The 14,982-nt window shown below is 39.2% G+C and overlaps 1 protein-coding gene across 2 annotated transcripts; it reads right to left on the bottom strand.

Moving 5' to 3' along the window:
- Positions 1-545: 545 nt before the first annotated feature.
- LOC137724480 (chromatin modification-related protein EAF1 B-like) lies at positions 546-14,069 on the bottom strand. Of its 2 annotated transcripts, XM_088694409.1 has the most exons (24): positions 13,933-14,069; positions 13,732-13,819; positions 12,246-12,447; positions 12,102-12,156; positions 11,925-12,022; positions 10,359-11,814; positions 10,151-10,270; positions 9,764-10,045; positions 8,710-8,901; positions 8,211-8,291; positions 7,909-7,966; positions 7,296-7,807; positions 7,129-7,182; positions 6,803-6,863; positions 6,524-6,720; positions 6,328-6,381; positions 6,149-6,229; positions 5,892-6,029; positions 5,638-5,754; positions 4,942-5,042; positions 4,590-4,796; positions 4,091-4,472; positions 1,475-3,291; positions 546-1,071 (listed from the first exon to the last, which is right to left on the bottom strand). In XM_088694409.1, exons 3-23 carry the CDS (start codon positions 12,386-12,388, stop codon positions 1,555-1,557), a joined length of 6,126 nt encoding a protein of 2,041 aa, XP_088550535.1. In that variant the 5' UTR covers positions 12,389-12,447; positions 13,732-13,819; positions 13,933-14,069; the 3' UTR covers positions 546-1,071; positions 1,475-1,554. The 2 variants fall into 2 exon arrangements, with proteins under 2 accessions (XP_088550535.1, XP_088550536.1); XM_088694410.1 differs by having other exon boundaries at positions 6,803-6,860; positions 13,732-14,057.
- Positions 14,070-14,982: the final 913 nt, after the last annotated feature.

Below are 14,982 nucleotides of genomic sequence, written 5' to 3' on the forward strand. Positions count from 1 at the left end.
AGTTTCAAGGAAAATCTCTAATTTTGGGTTTTGAGGACCAAACTTGGTAAATAGTACTACTTTGATCTGCGTGGGGTCCTCTGAAAGCAGTTACTGTTGTTAGCGTACTTTGCTTTGTATTTGCTGATATTCAACATTGATGAAGTTAGTAAGCTTGCTCTGAGAAACTCTTGGCACTGCCATCGTGCTATTTCCCTCCTGCTATCAATCCTTCACCATTTTTGAACGCATGACCCTTCGGAGCAGCACTTGCACGTCTCGACGTATCCTCCAAAGACCCCGGGTATCGGATCGGGTTGAATATGAACTCCAGCCATTGTAGTGGAACTGAGATACCAACTCAGAGGGGGTCTGAATTTACAACCATGACTAGTACAATGACTCTTCAACCACGTTTTAATTCAACTTACTTTTACGGATCAAACATCAATCAAACGGTCGCCCATTGACGGAAAGTAAAAATCTGAGGAGCTCCCAACACAAAGTTGAAAGCAGAAAATTTTATGCAATACAGATGCCTGTTGGCTTTTAACAAAAACCAGATGTGGATGAACAGCTATCAGGACTCTTTGCATTATAAACTGCGAATCATTACAAGTTACGACATGGCATTGACAGATGATGATTGTTCTAATCCCATTCACCAATGTATACACCAGACATCTCTAATATTCACAAGATTTTTGCAAAAGGCTTTTTTGCCCATAAAAATGATTGCAACGCCCTTTGATCTGAAAAGGGTAGTAATACATGCACTAATCTACTGGGCCAAAAAAGAAATAAGGTCCCTCGACAAATATGCTGGGAGACCAAGAAAAAGAAAGAAAAAATTGGGAAAAAAAAAAACCGACAGGTACTAGAAATGGAAAGATACGAGCCCTGTACACGTACCTCTATATTGATCTCTATCTTCCCAGAATTCTAGCCCCGTGGTAATTTACATGGTTTGCAAAGACAAGCAAAATGCCTTGCAACATCACTTCGATAGTCCAGCTACATTTTTCACAAAACCTGCAAATACCATGACCAACTCTCTTCCTGTCAATGCCCTTGTCGAATAATCAGCTTCATCTGGCATTAAACCCCAAACCAAAATCAGATTTGTTTTTAAGATTGAAACACAGGACTCCGTTCACTAAAAAAAATAGACATCTCATACAGTAAAATAATATATAAACTAGCATTCGACCATTAAAGCAATAATCAGCAATCATCAAGTGGAAGACAGATCCTACTACGGAGAAAGACAAAAAGAAGACAACAAAAGGGGAAAAACAAAGCAATTTTACATGTAAGAAAGTAGAAGCAATGCATGCTTCATCAGTATAATTCACTTGACCCCGGAAAGGTTTGCAAGTACTGGAAAACCAATAAGCCAAAGAATAATTTTGTGATGATTTTAGTGACACGTTTAAGTTTATGCAAAGCCTTATCATATTATATCCATCTTATGTAATTAAAGAATAGCAACTACCTGTACACTGCTGTACCAAGGGCATGCAGATCCAACCCTGGCAGGACCGGTTGCTGCAGCTGCTCATTCCTTAGAATCATTCATTCTGGTTTTGAATTACCAGACATCATATACAAACTTCCTTGCCCTGCTTGCAGATGCTGCATTTGCTGCTGAGACTGCTGTTGCAGAGGCAGTTGATGTTGGGGTGACTCTTGTTCCTGCTGCTGCTGTTGTTGTTCTTGCTGCTGGTAATGTTGTTGAGATGGGGATGGCAGCGAAGGAGACCGTTGCAGTAGCTGCTGCTGCTGCCACTGTGCTCCAACATTATGTCCATGAGAGAGCAAGTTTCCAGATAACTTTCTTGGGCCTAACCCTTGACTGATAGGTGGCCCAGGTTCATTCCCAGAAGAATTTGTTAGCGGGGGGCTCCCAACTGGACCCACTTGAGCAGTTGAATTCGGCATGTTAGCATCATATACTGCTTCTGATGATTTCCACTGAGGAATGGCAGAAGGAACTGGAACTACACTAGATGAATCAATACAGGACTGAGGAATTGCCGTGCTCACACCTACCGGCGAAGCACCATTCACAGGCTGCTCATCACCTTGAGTTAGATCATTTTGAGACTTATTTGGAATCTCCAAATTCACTTGGCGATTCTGCTGCAGCACTCTCTGAACATAAGGCTGAGTTTGATTAGCTTGCTTTTGTTGTTGCTGTGCCTGTGATTGCGGCTGCAGCTGCTGGTGGTTGGAAGCCATACCTGATGGAGAGCCAGTTTGATGTGAAGCAGATATCGTATGATTGGAAGGAACTGGTGGAACCTGGCCCTGAGTGATATTATCAGAATGAGAAGGCATTTGCTGGAGGTGCTTTGATGAATTGGTCGGTGCACTAGAAAGTAACTTTTGCTGCAACTGAGAATGGTTTGGTGATTGGGGGACCAATGGTTTCGATGTTGCTGGATTAAGGGCAGACCCAGAATATGCACCTTGACCTTGCATCAATTGCATGAACTGTTCTCCGTTCTCAAGAGACTGGCTTCCTGGAGGCACAAGTCCATTAAGTGGAGAAGAATCAATAGAGAGGTTTGCAGGATCAATGGAGAGGTTCTGATGCACCATTGAATTGGCTCTTCCCATTCCCTTTGAAAGTTTAGCCTGCTGCTGAGACTGCGTAAGTTGCCGCTGTTGAGGGTGGTGCCTACCGGATTGCTGAAGATGGTGCTGCTGTGGTTGTCTTTGTCGTTGCTTCCCTATCTGATTGGTCATCCCACCAGCACCAGGATTCCGGCTAAAGCCATGGGATGGCAGATGATGTTTCTGCTGGTGCTGGGATGACATGGGAGTCCTTGGGGAAGATGGTGTCATAGGGGACACAGATACTGGGTGAGGTGAAGTTTGCGACTGAAGTTGGGAACTATTTTGCAAAGTTGATGACATGGGAAGTTGGGCCTGCGGCTGGACCTGTGGCACCAAAGAATTAGATGCAGAAAACTGTTGCTGTTGTTGCTGCTGCTGCAAATACCGTTGTTGCAACTGCCTTTCTTTCACGCGGAAGGCATAGGCTTGATGCTGCGACCCCGTAGCATGATTCGGGCCTTGAAGATGAGGGTGATGAGGGTTGCTGAGTGCATGGGACTGTTGTGGGGATATCTGATGCTGCTGTGGGCTATGGCCTGGATATGTTTGAGCAGATGGCAGAGTTTGCTGATTAGGAAAACCAGAACTCAACCCATTGAATGGAGCAACTCCTTGGCCATTCCCTTGTGTGGCCTGCATTTGAAGTTCTGGAACCATAAGTTGCCTTTGATGCTCCGGATTATGGCCAGGCTATGACAAAAAAAACTCAATAGTCAAGTAAACATAAAACGTTGGTGGATTTGGATAATTAGAAGCGTAAAACATTGACTATTGAGAAAGGAAAGGAGATAATCAAATCTTCTCATCAAAATGTGTCTGCCAAGAACGGCAACCTAGAAAAGCAGTGAAATGACAAGTGATTGTTCTTAGTGTAACACTAGATAATCAAACTTCAGTGTGAACAGAAGTTCCATTTCCAGCCTTGCCAATAGAAGTTAATGAGGGTGAAGTGAGGGCTAAGGTTTTAACTTTTGATCGATGAAACTAAAACCTAAAGAATTAAATATATACATACCACAATTCAAACTTCAGGATACATTTCGATACAAAACAAAAGCCTGACAGGAGGGAGGAAACCAACAGATCGAAAGTAACCAACATTAAATACCCCAAGGACATACCTCCCTCTTCCCCTCTTTCCACCCCCAAAGTGGTGGGAGGAAAAAAAAAGTAAAACAATAAGATAAAACTAATGAAGATGGTTGACACCATTCAACTAAGCACATTCAACTTTAGACTTTCTTCTTCCACTTTGCACTCCCAGATTGGCAGGAGAAACTGGAAAAAAATAATCAAACTAAAAAAAATGAATGCAGTTTGACAAACTATTGCAACTTGCTAGTTGGGCACATTTAACCCCAACCTGCAAAAAATCAATCCTTGAGGACAAAGGAATCATAAGCTATGAACCATTTGATGCTTTCTCTAAAAGCTACCATCACAGAGTTAGATCTTAGTGTTGAACAATGTAGGTGCGTCAACAACTCACCCGCATCATATGCAAAGCATCGCGAGGTCTTAACATCAAGTTTCCCTGACCCGAACCAGCTCCAGAGTGCACATTTACAGGGCTTGGTATCCCCACCATACTGGATGAAAGCATATTCCCAGAGTTAAGCATAGATGATGAAGCCATTCCCTGAAATCCTGGCCTTGACACTGGCATGCCTCTGTTCATCCCGCACATCATGCCCATACCATTTCCACCAGGAACCATACGAACTCCACGATCAGTTCCTGGAAGAGCTCCAGACACAGACAAGCCAGACTGTTGAATGTTTCTACCAGACAACATTTGATTGTAGTGCTGCATTCTTTGCTGCTCATCAACTGGCAAAGATGATGTTCTTGGACTACTGTATCTACCATCTCTGTACCATGAATAATGGGATACATAGGATTAACAAATAAATTAAAAGCATGTATGAAGAATTTTGTAAAAATAATGTACACCAAAGTGACAATAACAACCGATAGAAACACACTACCTGACGTTGGCACTAAGTGGACCAGACGAGGATGGCAAGTTGCTTCCAAGAACCATACCAGAAGATCCCTGTATTAAGGCATTTGGCCCAGAAGGAAGTAGTGACGCCATGGCACCCTGATTTGACATTGCTAAACCACTAGCATGAGATCCTTGATACCCAAGGACATCAGAGCTTGATGAAGTGGTATCACACAGATCAAGAGGCCTTCACACATAAATTCCAATACTTAATACGTAGAATCTTGGAAGGAGAACAAGTAAACGAGATATCTTTAACATACCAACAAAGACGGACAGATGATTAACATGGAATAGTAGACTATTGTTGGCACACAAGAACAAGAACTTACGTTAGAACACCTCCATTCAAGTTATTTGGACAGACTTGGGAAAGGGCCATAACATGAGAATTGTGGACAGTCGTTATTTGTTTCGGATCCTGGTTTTCATTCTTCATAAATACACAATCACAACAAGTTATTGTTAGGATTCAAAAAGGAGTTCCAATACTACTGAAGCAAGTATAAGAGAAAAACAGGGTAATTAAATTGCTTCAAGATCCCAACCATGTACTGTCCATTCTCGTGAGAATCTAAACAATAATTTGTTTCAATTGAACTTGAACTCAACTACCTTTATCTCACATATATTTCAAGTTGGGTTGAACAATCCATTTAATTCGAACTGGGATCATTAACAGAAAATTGACAACACTCACTGTTTTGGGTTTAAGATGTAAGGTACTGCTGAATATTAAAATTTACATAAACCTTTATGATCCTATGGATCAAAATCGCCAGTTTCGATGATGACAATATTAAAAAACGCCCAGTCAGATCACCAAACTAAAAGGATTGGCATCTCAAGTGTAGCATGTAATCCAACAATAAGGTCCAGCATTAATCACTGTAAAATGATTCTTCCTTAGTGGAAAGGTCTAAACTTGTGATCATAAGGATGGTCTAGCTACAGAGACATTGACAACAATATCAATCAAAGTCGGGCCACTGCACTGATTGAGAAAATTTATACTTATTTTCACTAACCTGACTCCTCCGGTAATGATGCTTTTGACCAATGTTAATTATTTTCTCAAAATGAGATTTGAGAACATCCTCTTCCATTGGCTCTTGCAAGCGTTGAAATAATTGTCGGGCACTGCCCTGCATGAAATACAGAAACACCAACCAACAAAAGTAAGTAGAATTATACTGATAGATGCAGGTCTCTCATGCTGAAGATGAAACAGTGTGAGGTCAACTTAATAGTTTAAAGGAAGCACTTCAAAGAACACACTCGCCTTCGGAATCCCTGGTATTGTAGATGGATAAGGTTGAGAAGATCCTGAATCTTCAGCACTATCAGCACCATCACCAGAATTCATATCCATCAATATTTTGTGACGCTCCTTGCACTCTTTAGGCTTGCGAAAAATACACTGCATGGTACAGTCATAAGAGCAAGACATAGACTATGAAAACCAACACTTCAAATGCACATAGATCATCCTCGCAATAGACAAAAAGCATTAGAAGGTGCTCCAGAAATAACACTAACCTTCAAGTGCAGCGTGCTATTGATTGCATCACTTATGAGTTCCCAATTTGGGCCCATGTCATGTACAAGAACAACAAGTGCCTAAGGTAAAAAAAAACAGTAAGTTTTGTTCAGTTATTGGCAACTGTATAACAACTGAAGAGAGAACAATTTGATAAAATTAATAATGACATATTAACCTGATCTTCAAAAAGGGACCATGGACCTCCAGAACCTGGCTGCCCAGCAGACATCTGCAAAAGGTTAAATTCACATTCACAGTATAAGACGTAAGCAAAAGGTTTTTATTTTTTTAATTTTTTTTAGGAATAACAGCACAATAAAGGGGGGTCAAGTGTGAGCACACTGTCAAACAGGGTATCACCAAAGAGTTACCTTTAGTGATTTAGTTTTCCGTCCCCTGTCTCGACCACCAATCAACTTAATAAATTTACTGGTATTGGACATATTACTCATTTGGGATGCCACTGGAGAAGGATTGGATCCAGGCATTGGAGTAATACTGTCATAAGTATTATCTAGAGATTGCTTTAATAACTTTGGCTTCTTGGCTGTATGTTGCCCGTATAAACCTAAAACAAATACATAACTGAGAGAGTTCCACCGCATTTTCAAATCGAAGCCCAAAACAAATATCCAAGTGAAGACAGTTACCAATTGTTCCACTGGATTCATAATGATGACCCTCCGATCTCTTTTTGGAATTATCCCTCTGCTAATTCAAGACACCGTCAGTTATTTGATTAGCACTTCAGAATATAGTTCATAGGATTCATCGCAACACTTAATTGAGGGAGGATGAAATTTAAACTGCATAAACTAAAGATCAAGCTTGCAAAATAAGAAACTGCATAGAAGTAGAAAACACAATCCAAAAGAATAATGCACAATTGTAAAAAAAAAAAAATTAAAAAAAAAAAAGAAGAAGAAATTATTAAGCATGGCAGACCCAAATCATATCTAACAACATTACTAATTACCTGTTCATTAAGTATAGCAGAATCCAGCTGCCATCCTTGATCATAGGCAGAACCCTGCAACCATAATACAATAAACTTAGCCAGAAATTAAGGTAAGAAAACGAAAGAACCTTCCATATTATTCCATGGATAACTCAGTCCAGCTGAATTATGAGTACTTCATGTACCAGATGTTTGGCCTTCTTCTTCTTTTTAGGCTTCATTGATGTTTCTGCATAGTCATATGGTAACTGCTTTTCAAAGTCCCCAACAGATTCAACCTCCACACTTTTCTGGAACTGAGATCCACCATGTAAAGTACTTTGATCATCCTGAAAAGAATTAGTATCACCACTTGAAGCATCTGTCTTAATCGAAGCCAGAACATTCCCATTAGCTCCAGCACCAAATGGACTAACAACCCTCTGCCTGGAAGCAGTGCGCATGCGTTTCGTTGGAATTGAACCAACATTGAGACTAGCAGGCCTTTTCCCCATCAACATGGACTGGTGAGTTGCCGTTGTGCAGTTGCCATAAGGCAAATCAGCTCCTTCATATGACCTAGAAGCATATAACTTCAAGTTCTTTTGTTTCTTCAGGTTAGATTTTAATGACTTGCTACCTTCAAATGCTCCATGCAAATAATAGGTGCTTGTTTCTCCTTCATCCTCATCATATGCAGCCTCTTGAAAACCGAACTCTGAGATTGAATAGAACAACTTAATAAGCACAGGATTTGCTACACAAATAAAACAAAAGTGAACTCAATTTAGTTATACAAAAATAGTTTTGAGTTTGTACCTGCTCCTGCATCATACATAGATGTCTCAACCTCCTCTTGCATGCTACTACCAGTTCTCTGAAATTTTGCAGGTCGCTAAATCAGCAATAATAAACCAAAATGAACCAAACGGTAAGAAACCGTCTGCAAGAGGCACAATATAAACAAGAAATTCCTTTCTATGATAACCAATACATATACAAGTAACCAATTCACAATGGAATTTGGTTCCCCAGATTCTCCAAATAAAATGTGATAAATCCTTGGAGAAACCAGAAACAGGAAGCACCTAATCAATAATGCTAGTGCACATTGCATTTACCTCAAACTGAACCAAATGAGATTCGATTGATTTTCTATAGGTTTCCATTGCACCAGAGGGAACTGCATAGAAGAGATTTTCCTGCAAAAACAAAATCTCAGTTTTTAAGAAACAAACAATAAAAAGCTCTGAATAGAATTCAGGTTGCCCTAGCTTGCCTCTACCAGATTCGAGGTATAAGCCCCTATGGTTGCAAATGTATAAGTTTTTATATACATATATAAAATATATATTAAAAAGCAAATAAAGCATAAAGGCATGCAAGAATTATCCCTTAAAGACATAACACATGGGAAGGGACCCCTAAATAATTTCCATGTTATAATAGATACTTATCACCTTCGTGCAAGTTTGTGTATTTGAGAGAGACAGATAATATAAAGAACGAGAAAGAGAGAGAGACAGATGAACAGAGGTTGGGTAGGATGGAGAGATGGGTGGCCAATGTCAACATAGATAGCTTCGCCAACAAAAATAATCATCAAGAACAAGAACATACCTCTGTAAGATGATCCTCCCACGACATTTCTGTAATGCCTAAATCAGAAATTCTCTCAGGAGTAGCAGGTGCTTGTGCTTGACGGTCAGGACCCAGAGAGTTGTTATACTTCAAAAATCTCACAGCGTATCCCTGCACTGAAAGTGCAAGATCTTTTCGGGGATGCTGTGCTTCCAAATCGTTGCTTGGCTCCTGACCATTATTGATCAACAACATATAGCACATACATGTTAGACAAAAGTTATGGCATCTTCTGGCCTATAAGCACAGTATCAATGGATACAAACAATGAACGCATGAAACAAGTTTTTCAGCCAATGAAAGCATCTTTAAGCAAACAACCAGGAGGTGCATCTCAAAATTTAGAGAATTCATTCAAGCCTAAAATAGGCAAAAGAAAATTACATAAGTCAAATTCAAACATCCACATGAGTACTTTTTCATAGAGATTACTAAAGCATTTTGCGACCCTCTTTGAAACTATAAACTTAGCATAACTCTGATCATTTATTTAAGGGAGTTTTAACGAAACACTCCCGGTACTGTTCACTTTAACGAAAAAGGACATTTTTACTCTAAAAAGTCACTCCTAGTACTATTCACTTACAACACCTTTTTGTCATTTTGATTAAAACTCAAAGTTTTCAAGCTCTTTTCATTAGTTTTCCTTTTATTTAAAGGCACAATACATAAAGAAGAGAATTGTATGCATCCAGAACTCCTACAAGCCTCTCTAAGTTCTGCAAGTTCAAAATAACCTTGAGAATGGTAAATACTTAATCTGATTCATGCTTAAGGTGACAGATTATTTTCTTATGGCATAAACTCTCTCTCTATATCTCACAGCAATTAATAATAGATTAGCTTATCAAGTAATCTAAAAGTTCGCACGAAAAAAGTAACCACCAAAGATTGACTGTCAGACATGGACCAATAATTAAACAGTTATCAGATACTAATAGTAAAGGGAAACTAACCACCTTCATAGCATGTGATTCCTATAACTAAATCGACCAAAAGTAACAACCATTGATAGAAAGGTAAGAAAAATGACCAGTGCCATATTGGGTTCCCCATTCTTGTCTTGAGAAGTTGTGTTCGCATCAATCCTCATTGATCCAACCCATTCGTAGTTACAGTCCTTTTGACAAGAACTTGAATCGTTGCCCTTCAAAAGGGTCTCAGCTGAAACCCAAAATTGGTTGACAGCCTTTGCCAGGTCATGAGCCACTTTTTTTAGCTCCCAATGTTGATGTTGGGATTCAATTCTCAACCGAGAAGTAAAAGCAGCGCGATGACATATTTGAGCAGCAGCAGTAAGCTTCCAAAGACGCTCCTATAAACACAAAATAAATGAATAAAAATGTTTACAAAACTAATAAATATAGATATATTAATATTAGTTAGTTTCCACAATACGTGTATAATCACAATATCATGCCTGCGCAAAATCATTTGCCAACCAAGCCATTTCCTCAAGGACAAAATCCCACTGAGACTTTCGGCAATACTCCGATGGTAAAGAACGAACAGATAATTCAGCAATCCTCTTACGCTTGGCCTGTTTATGGCAATTGAAGAAGTAAGTAAAAGCTCCTTCAAAGTTTGTAAAATTAGACATCATAAATTGCAGGAAAGCGGGAAATAACCTCTATAATTCGAGCCTCTTCCAGAATAGAATCTTCATGTGCCTTGTCTACCACTTTCAAGTGAACTCTAGGAGTCTGGCAGTCAGAAACTGCAGCAGTATCTTTCCCTGACAAAACAGTCCCAGGAACCTCATGCATTGATGATTCTTGAGGACCCTGGGATATGCCAGTGGAAAAGTTCTCTTTGTTGATGTTGGAACTATTATCCAAAGCTTCATCCACCTTCTTAACAGCTTCTGATATTAGAGGGTCACTTGGTTGTTCTCCCTCAACGTTTGAATGCAGCTTAACTTCGTTATGCAACTCAGATCTACTTTGACTCATGTCTTCCTCAACTTTGACTTCGCTATTGCCAGAGTTCTTTTGACAAACAGAAGCCTGGTTATCATTAACAATAGCACCACTGTTAACAGCTTTGGTTTCCTTATCTTCTTGTACCATTACGCCGCCAGCTAGATTTTGTGTCCCATCCACATCTGATGATTCAATAATATTTCCATTATCAGCATTCCTCGTAGTAGTACACATGTCACTGTCATTATTTACATCTAATCCTAAACTAGTTTGGGTGCAAGAAGACTCTGAATCTAAACCCTTTGGGCATAGAGCTGCACTGCTAATTTGACCTTCATGTGGCACACTTTTACTCTCTCTATTTAGATTGTTAAACCCATTCTTCTGCACCGAACTAAGTTCATTTTCAGTCTTTGTTGTAGCAACACAAGGAGGACACTCAAGGATGGATGATGCTAGTGGTTCCCTGTCTGCAAAAACATCAGATCTCTCAGAAACATCAATGGGGGTTTCCTGAGCATCAATCTGAGATGGTTGACTATGTTGGCTATCCCTCAAACTTTTAAGAGTTGTAACATCCAATTTGTTTTGAGATCCATCTTTCATTGGACCAGTAATTACTTCAGGGGCTTGCACCCCCTCCAAGTCCATATCGAACTGATTATCAGAAGTTACAATCTTGGGAACAATATCACCATTTGAACTCACATACTTTACGTTAGGGCCAGAAGGTATATTCTGGTCCTTTTGGTTGTTAGTTTCAGATATTGGCCTCTTAGGATCCTTTGACAACCCACGAGAAGGTAAAGAAGATCCCTGACCTCCACGACCATGTATATCTGTTGAACTTGATCGAGTGCCATCACGATTTGGTCTGGACCTGTTCCTTCGAGCATATGGACGGAATATAGCCGAGTCTTCTGACTCCTTGGGGTTGTGAGTCCCATCCATCTGGGAAGACTGTTCTGATGGACCATTGTTATTCCTTCTACTAAGATGCATAGAATTCCTTTCACCATCAGGAGCATCATTGTCAGCATCAAAGAGTAAGAGATTATCAGCACTATTAGGTTCACAAAGTGTAGGAACCTCTGGTCGACCGCTACTTTCAACAGAGTCCCCATGCGGTGATGCAGTCAATGCAAAACTACCTTTTGCTTCACTGAAATCAAAACAACGACATAAGGAAAGAAAATAGAAGAGAATTAGAAAATTAATAAAAAAACCTTTTAATCTACAACCCATTTATGAACAAGTGAATTAAAACTCTACCTGGTCACAAACTGTTCTGGTTGCTGATCAGTGAGTGAAGTAGACTGAACACTAACAGAAGCTCCATTCCCAACCTTGAAGTCCAAAGGATTGCCACCCTGAAAGTAATTAAATAGTGATAATCAGTACATGAAGAAGTCAAAAATAAATCAGCACCATGAGATTAAATTTCCATACTTTCTCAAGAAATTCTAGTTCCTTTCTTCTTTCCTCCCTCACATCATACTCCTGCCTGTTATCAGAAAATAACAGTTCATAGTGTACTACATGCACATATGAAAATATCAAAACATAAAAGTTAAAGAAGAAGGGAAAGCAAACCTAAGCTCTGCTTGGGCCTTCTCGATTGCTGCTCGGCGTGGAGAGGTTTTCAAACCAATACCAACTCCGCCGTCAACCACTCCACCCATGGAATCAACCTCTGCATTTACTAGGAGAGCAGATCCTGACCTACATCCATGCATTCCGACCTTAATGCCCAGAGTCTTTAATCTCCCATCTTATCCAAAGTCTATAAAAATTACTGAAGGCACAGATATAAAAAAAAATCAAATAAGAATCAGGAACTTACTATGTAATTTTCTATTTATAAACAAAGGAGAAGAACCTGCTAACAGAAGTAATAAGAAAATAAACTTTTAGTTCACTACATTTGAATTGCTGCACCATAAGCAACCAGGAAAAAATGTCCCCATTCGACTGAAAAGCATCTGAACAGTCTTGAGTTTTAATGTTCTTTTAAACAGAACTAGAAACAGGTATAACATGATTTACAAGCACAAAAAGCTTGAAATCAAATTGAAACAGACATATACAAAGATATGCAGATTGTCAAACTCATATTGATCCCAACAAACAAACTTAGAAGGGTAAGATAAGCACCTAATGTATACATGAAACATCATATTATGGCTGCGGGTTCCATTCTTAGACCAAATCTAACTATAGTTCCTCTCGTCCCAGAAATCAACGAGTTGTAGGAGGAAATGCATATTAAAGCATTTAAAGAACTTCAAATAATAAAAAATAAGAGGAAGGAAGAATGTGAATTCAACATGATCATAAACACCACCAAAATTATGAGGACATTCTCCGGCTCTCAGAAAATGATTTTCCACAATTTATATCAATGTATGGTAGATTCAGTCTGCATAGCAGTCCACAATTTAAATCAAATCCACGAGATGCTAAATATTCAAGGGCAAAATTGAAAGGCAATATAAGAGCCACATTGCATGAGTGGAAAGTCATCAGGTTCAAAACAAGCACTAACCACTGAACAGGTGAAACCTAGTTCAAACAGCTAAGTACAGAAAAGGAAATATGTGGTCTGCCAAAAAATAGGAACATGAAAAAGCAAGGGCCAAATTATGGTAAGTCATTACTTGCATAATATATACCGTACGTATTCGGTACTAATAACGCTACAATTTTGAGCAACAATTGCATGCAAGAGGCTTGCTGAGAATGATTTCCTTCGAATTCCCATATGTGCACTTTCAGATACACCCACTAAAGCTACAAAGCTACTGGCATACAACTCAAATAAAGAACATACTCAATTCCCCATGAGGGGGACTTCGAATTCCGGCATTCAATCCCATGTCAAAACAATAAGCGCACTGATAGCAAAACTTACGCTATAACCCCCAAGCATTCAATCACAATGCATTACAGAATCACAACGCAAGACACCTCCCCACAAATTGTCCTAACAAGCGAAACCCTAATTCAAGCAAACGCCTAATTTCAAAAATTCTAGGGTTTACGTGACAAAAACCTAACACGAACAGAGCAGCAAAAATACCTGCAATTGGGAACAGGGTAGCAAAATTGCGAGCTAGGGCACAACTGTGGTGCCACTGGGGACTTCAATTTCGGGAAATTTCTCTCTCCTAGGGTTTTGAACAAACACAAAAAAAATAAACGCTCAGAAATGGAACGGGACCAAGTTTGCCCTAGAACACAAGACCTCTCTCCAAATGTCAGCCATGAAATGGATGCTTACACTTGCTGAGAAACTCTCAATCTGCAATTGACTGATTTCTGGTTTGGGGAATTAGGTTTTCGGATTGATGTTCTCGTTGCGTATTTGGGGGTGAAGAGTTTGGGGAGTACGCGACCTCTGCGAATAGTGGGCTCTGTGCACATGGGGGAAGAAGACGAACACGAACGAAGAGGGCTTAGAGAAATTGGACGGACATTTTGGGCTTTTTATTATTACGTCCGTTAAAATTTTATTTTTTCGAGTTCGATTGGGGTTGGTTCGATGAGGAAGAAGAAACAGGCCAAAATTTAAATACATGAATTTTATTTTTATTTTTATTTTTATTTTTTGACTCTCATTTGTTTTTTAATCACTAAAAAGGAAATTGTCCGATTGATTATTATCATCTCTTGTAATACTTCAATTTCACATAAATTTAACTCGGTTTTCGTTATGTTTGTTTATTGATATCCACATTTCAACTGTAAACTAACTGTTATAGTCATTCGAAGTAGATCTCATGATATACCTTTATTTACGTACTTGTGACTTTCTTCAAAATCGTATTTAACTGATATTTCATTTCTTGCTACGCACATTTTAATTATGAGTTGACCACTTATAATCACTAGATATTTCTTCCTTTAAGATCACCAACACTCGATGATGATGTCATTAGCATTAAATGGAACTCTAAATCCCTAATCGACCACTTTTAGCCAAATAAAAACCTAAATTTGCTTGATTACAAGGGGTGAGTTTGAAGATTCAAAACTTCATAGATAATTGAGAGTTAAAACACTTCAAAATTTGTTCACGTCATCATTTAACGCTAGTGTCTAGTGAATTAACACATATCTAGTTTGTCCACGTCAAAATTTAATTCATCACTTACGCATCCTTTCTCAAACATTCTTATTTTTTTTCTTTTAAAATAACGTAAACGCCGGAATCCAGCCAAACTCTCTCGTTATCTCTCTAACAATGATTTCCATGACAGGGTCCGGAAAGGGGCAGTATCATGCCCCACTGTTGAAAGACATGCTTGAAGGAGATGAGAATACTAAACGT

This window comes from Pyrus communis, chromosome 5 (assembly GCF_041283825.1).
Source record: "Pyrus communis isolate YQ-2024b chromosome 5, ASM4128382v1, whole genome shotgun sequence".
NCBI lineage: Eukaryota > Viridiplantae > Streptophyta > Magnoliopsida > Rosales > Rosaceae > Pyrus > Pyrus communis.

Coding starts and splice junctions, on each gene's coding strand:
- LOC137724480 (XM_088694409.1), bottom strand. CDS start 12,388: ATGCATGGATGTAGGTCAGGATCTGCTCTCCTAGTAAATGCAGAGGTT. Junction 10,046..10,150: donor TGGCAAATGATTTTGCGCAG/GCATGATATTGT, acceptor TTGTGTTTATAG/GAGCGTCTTTGGAAGCTTAC. Junction 7,183..7,295: donor AGAAGAAGGCCAAACATCTG/GTACATGAAGTA, acceptor TTATGGTTGCAG/GGTTCTGCCTATGATCAAGG.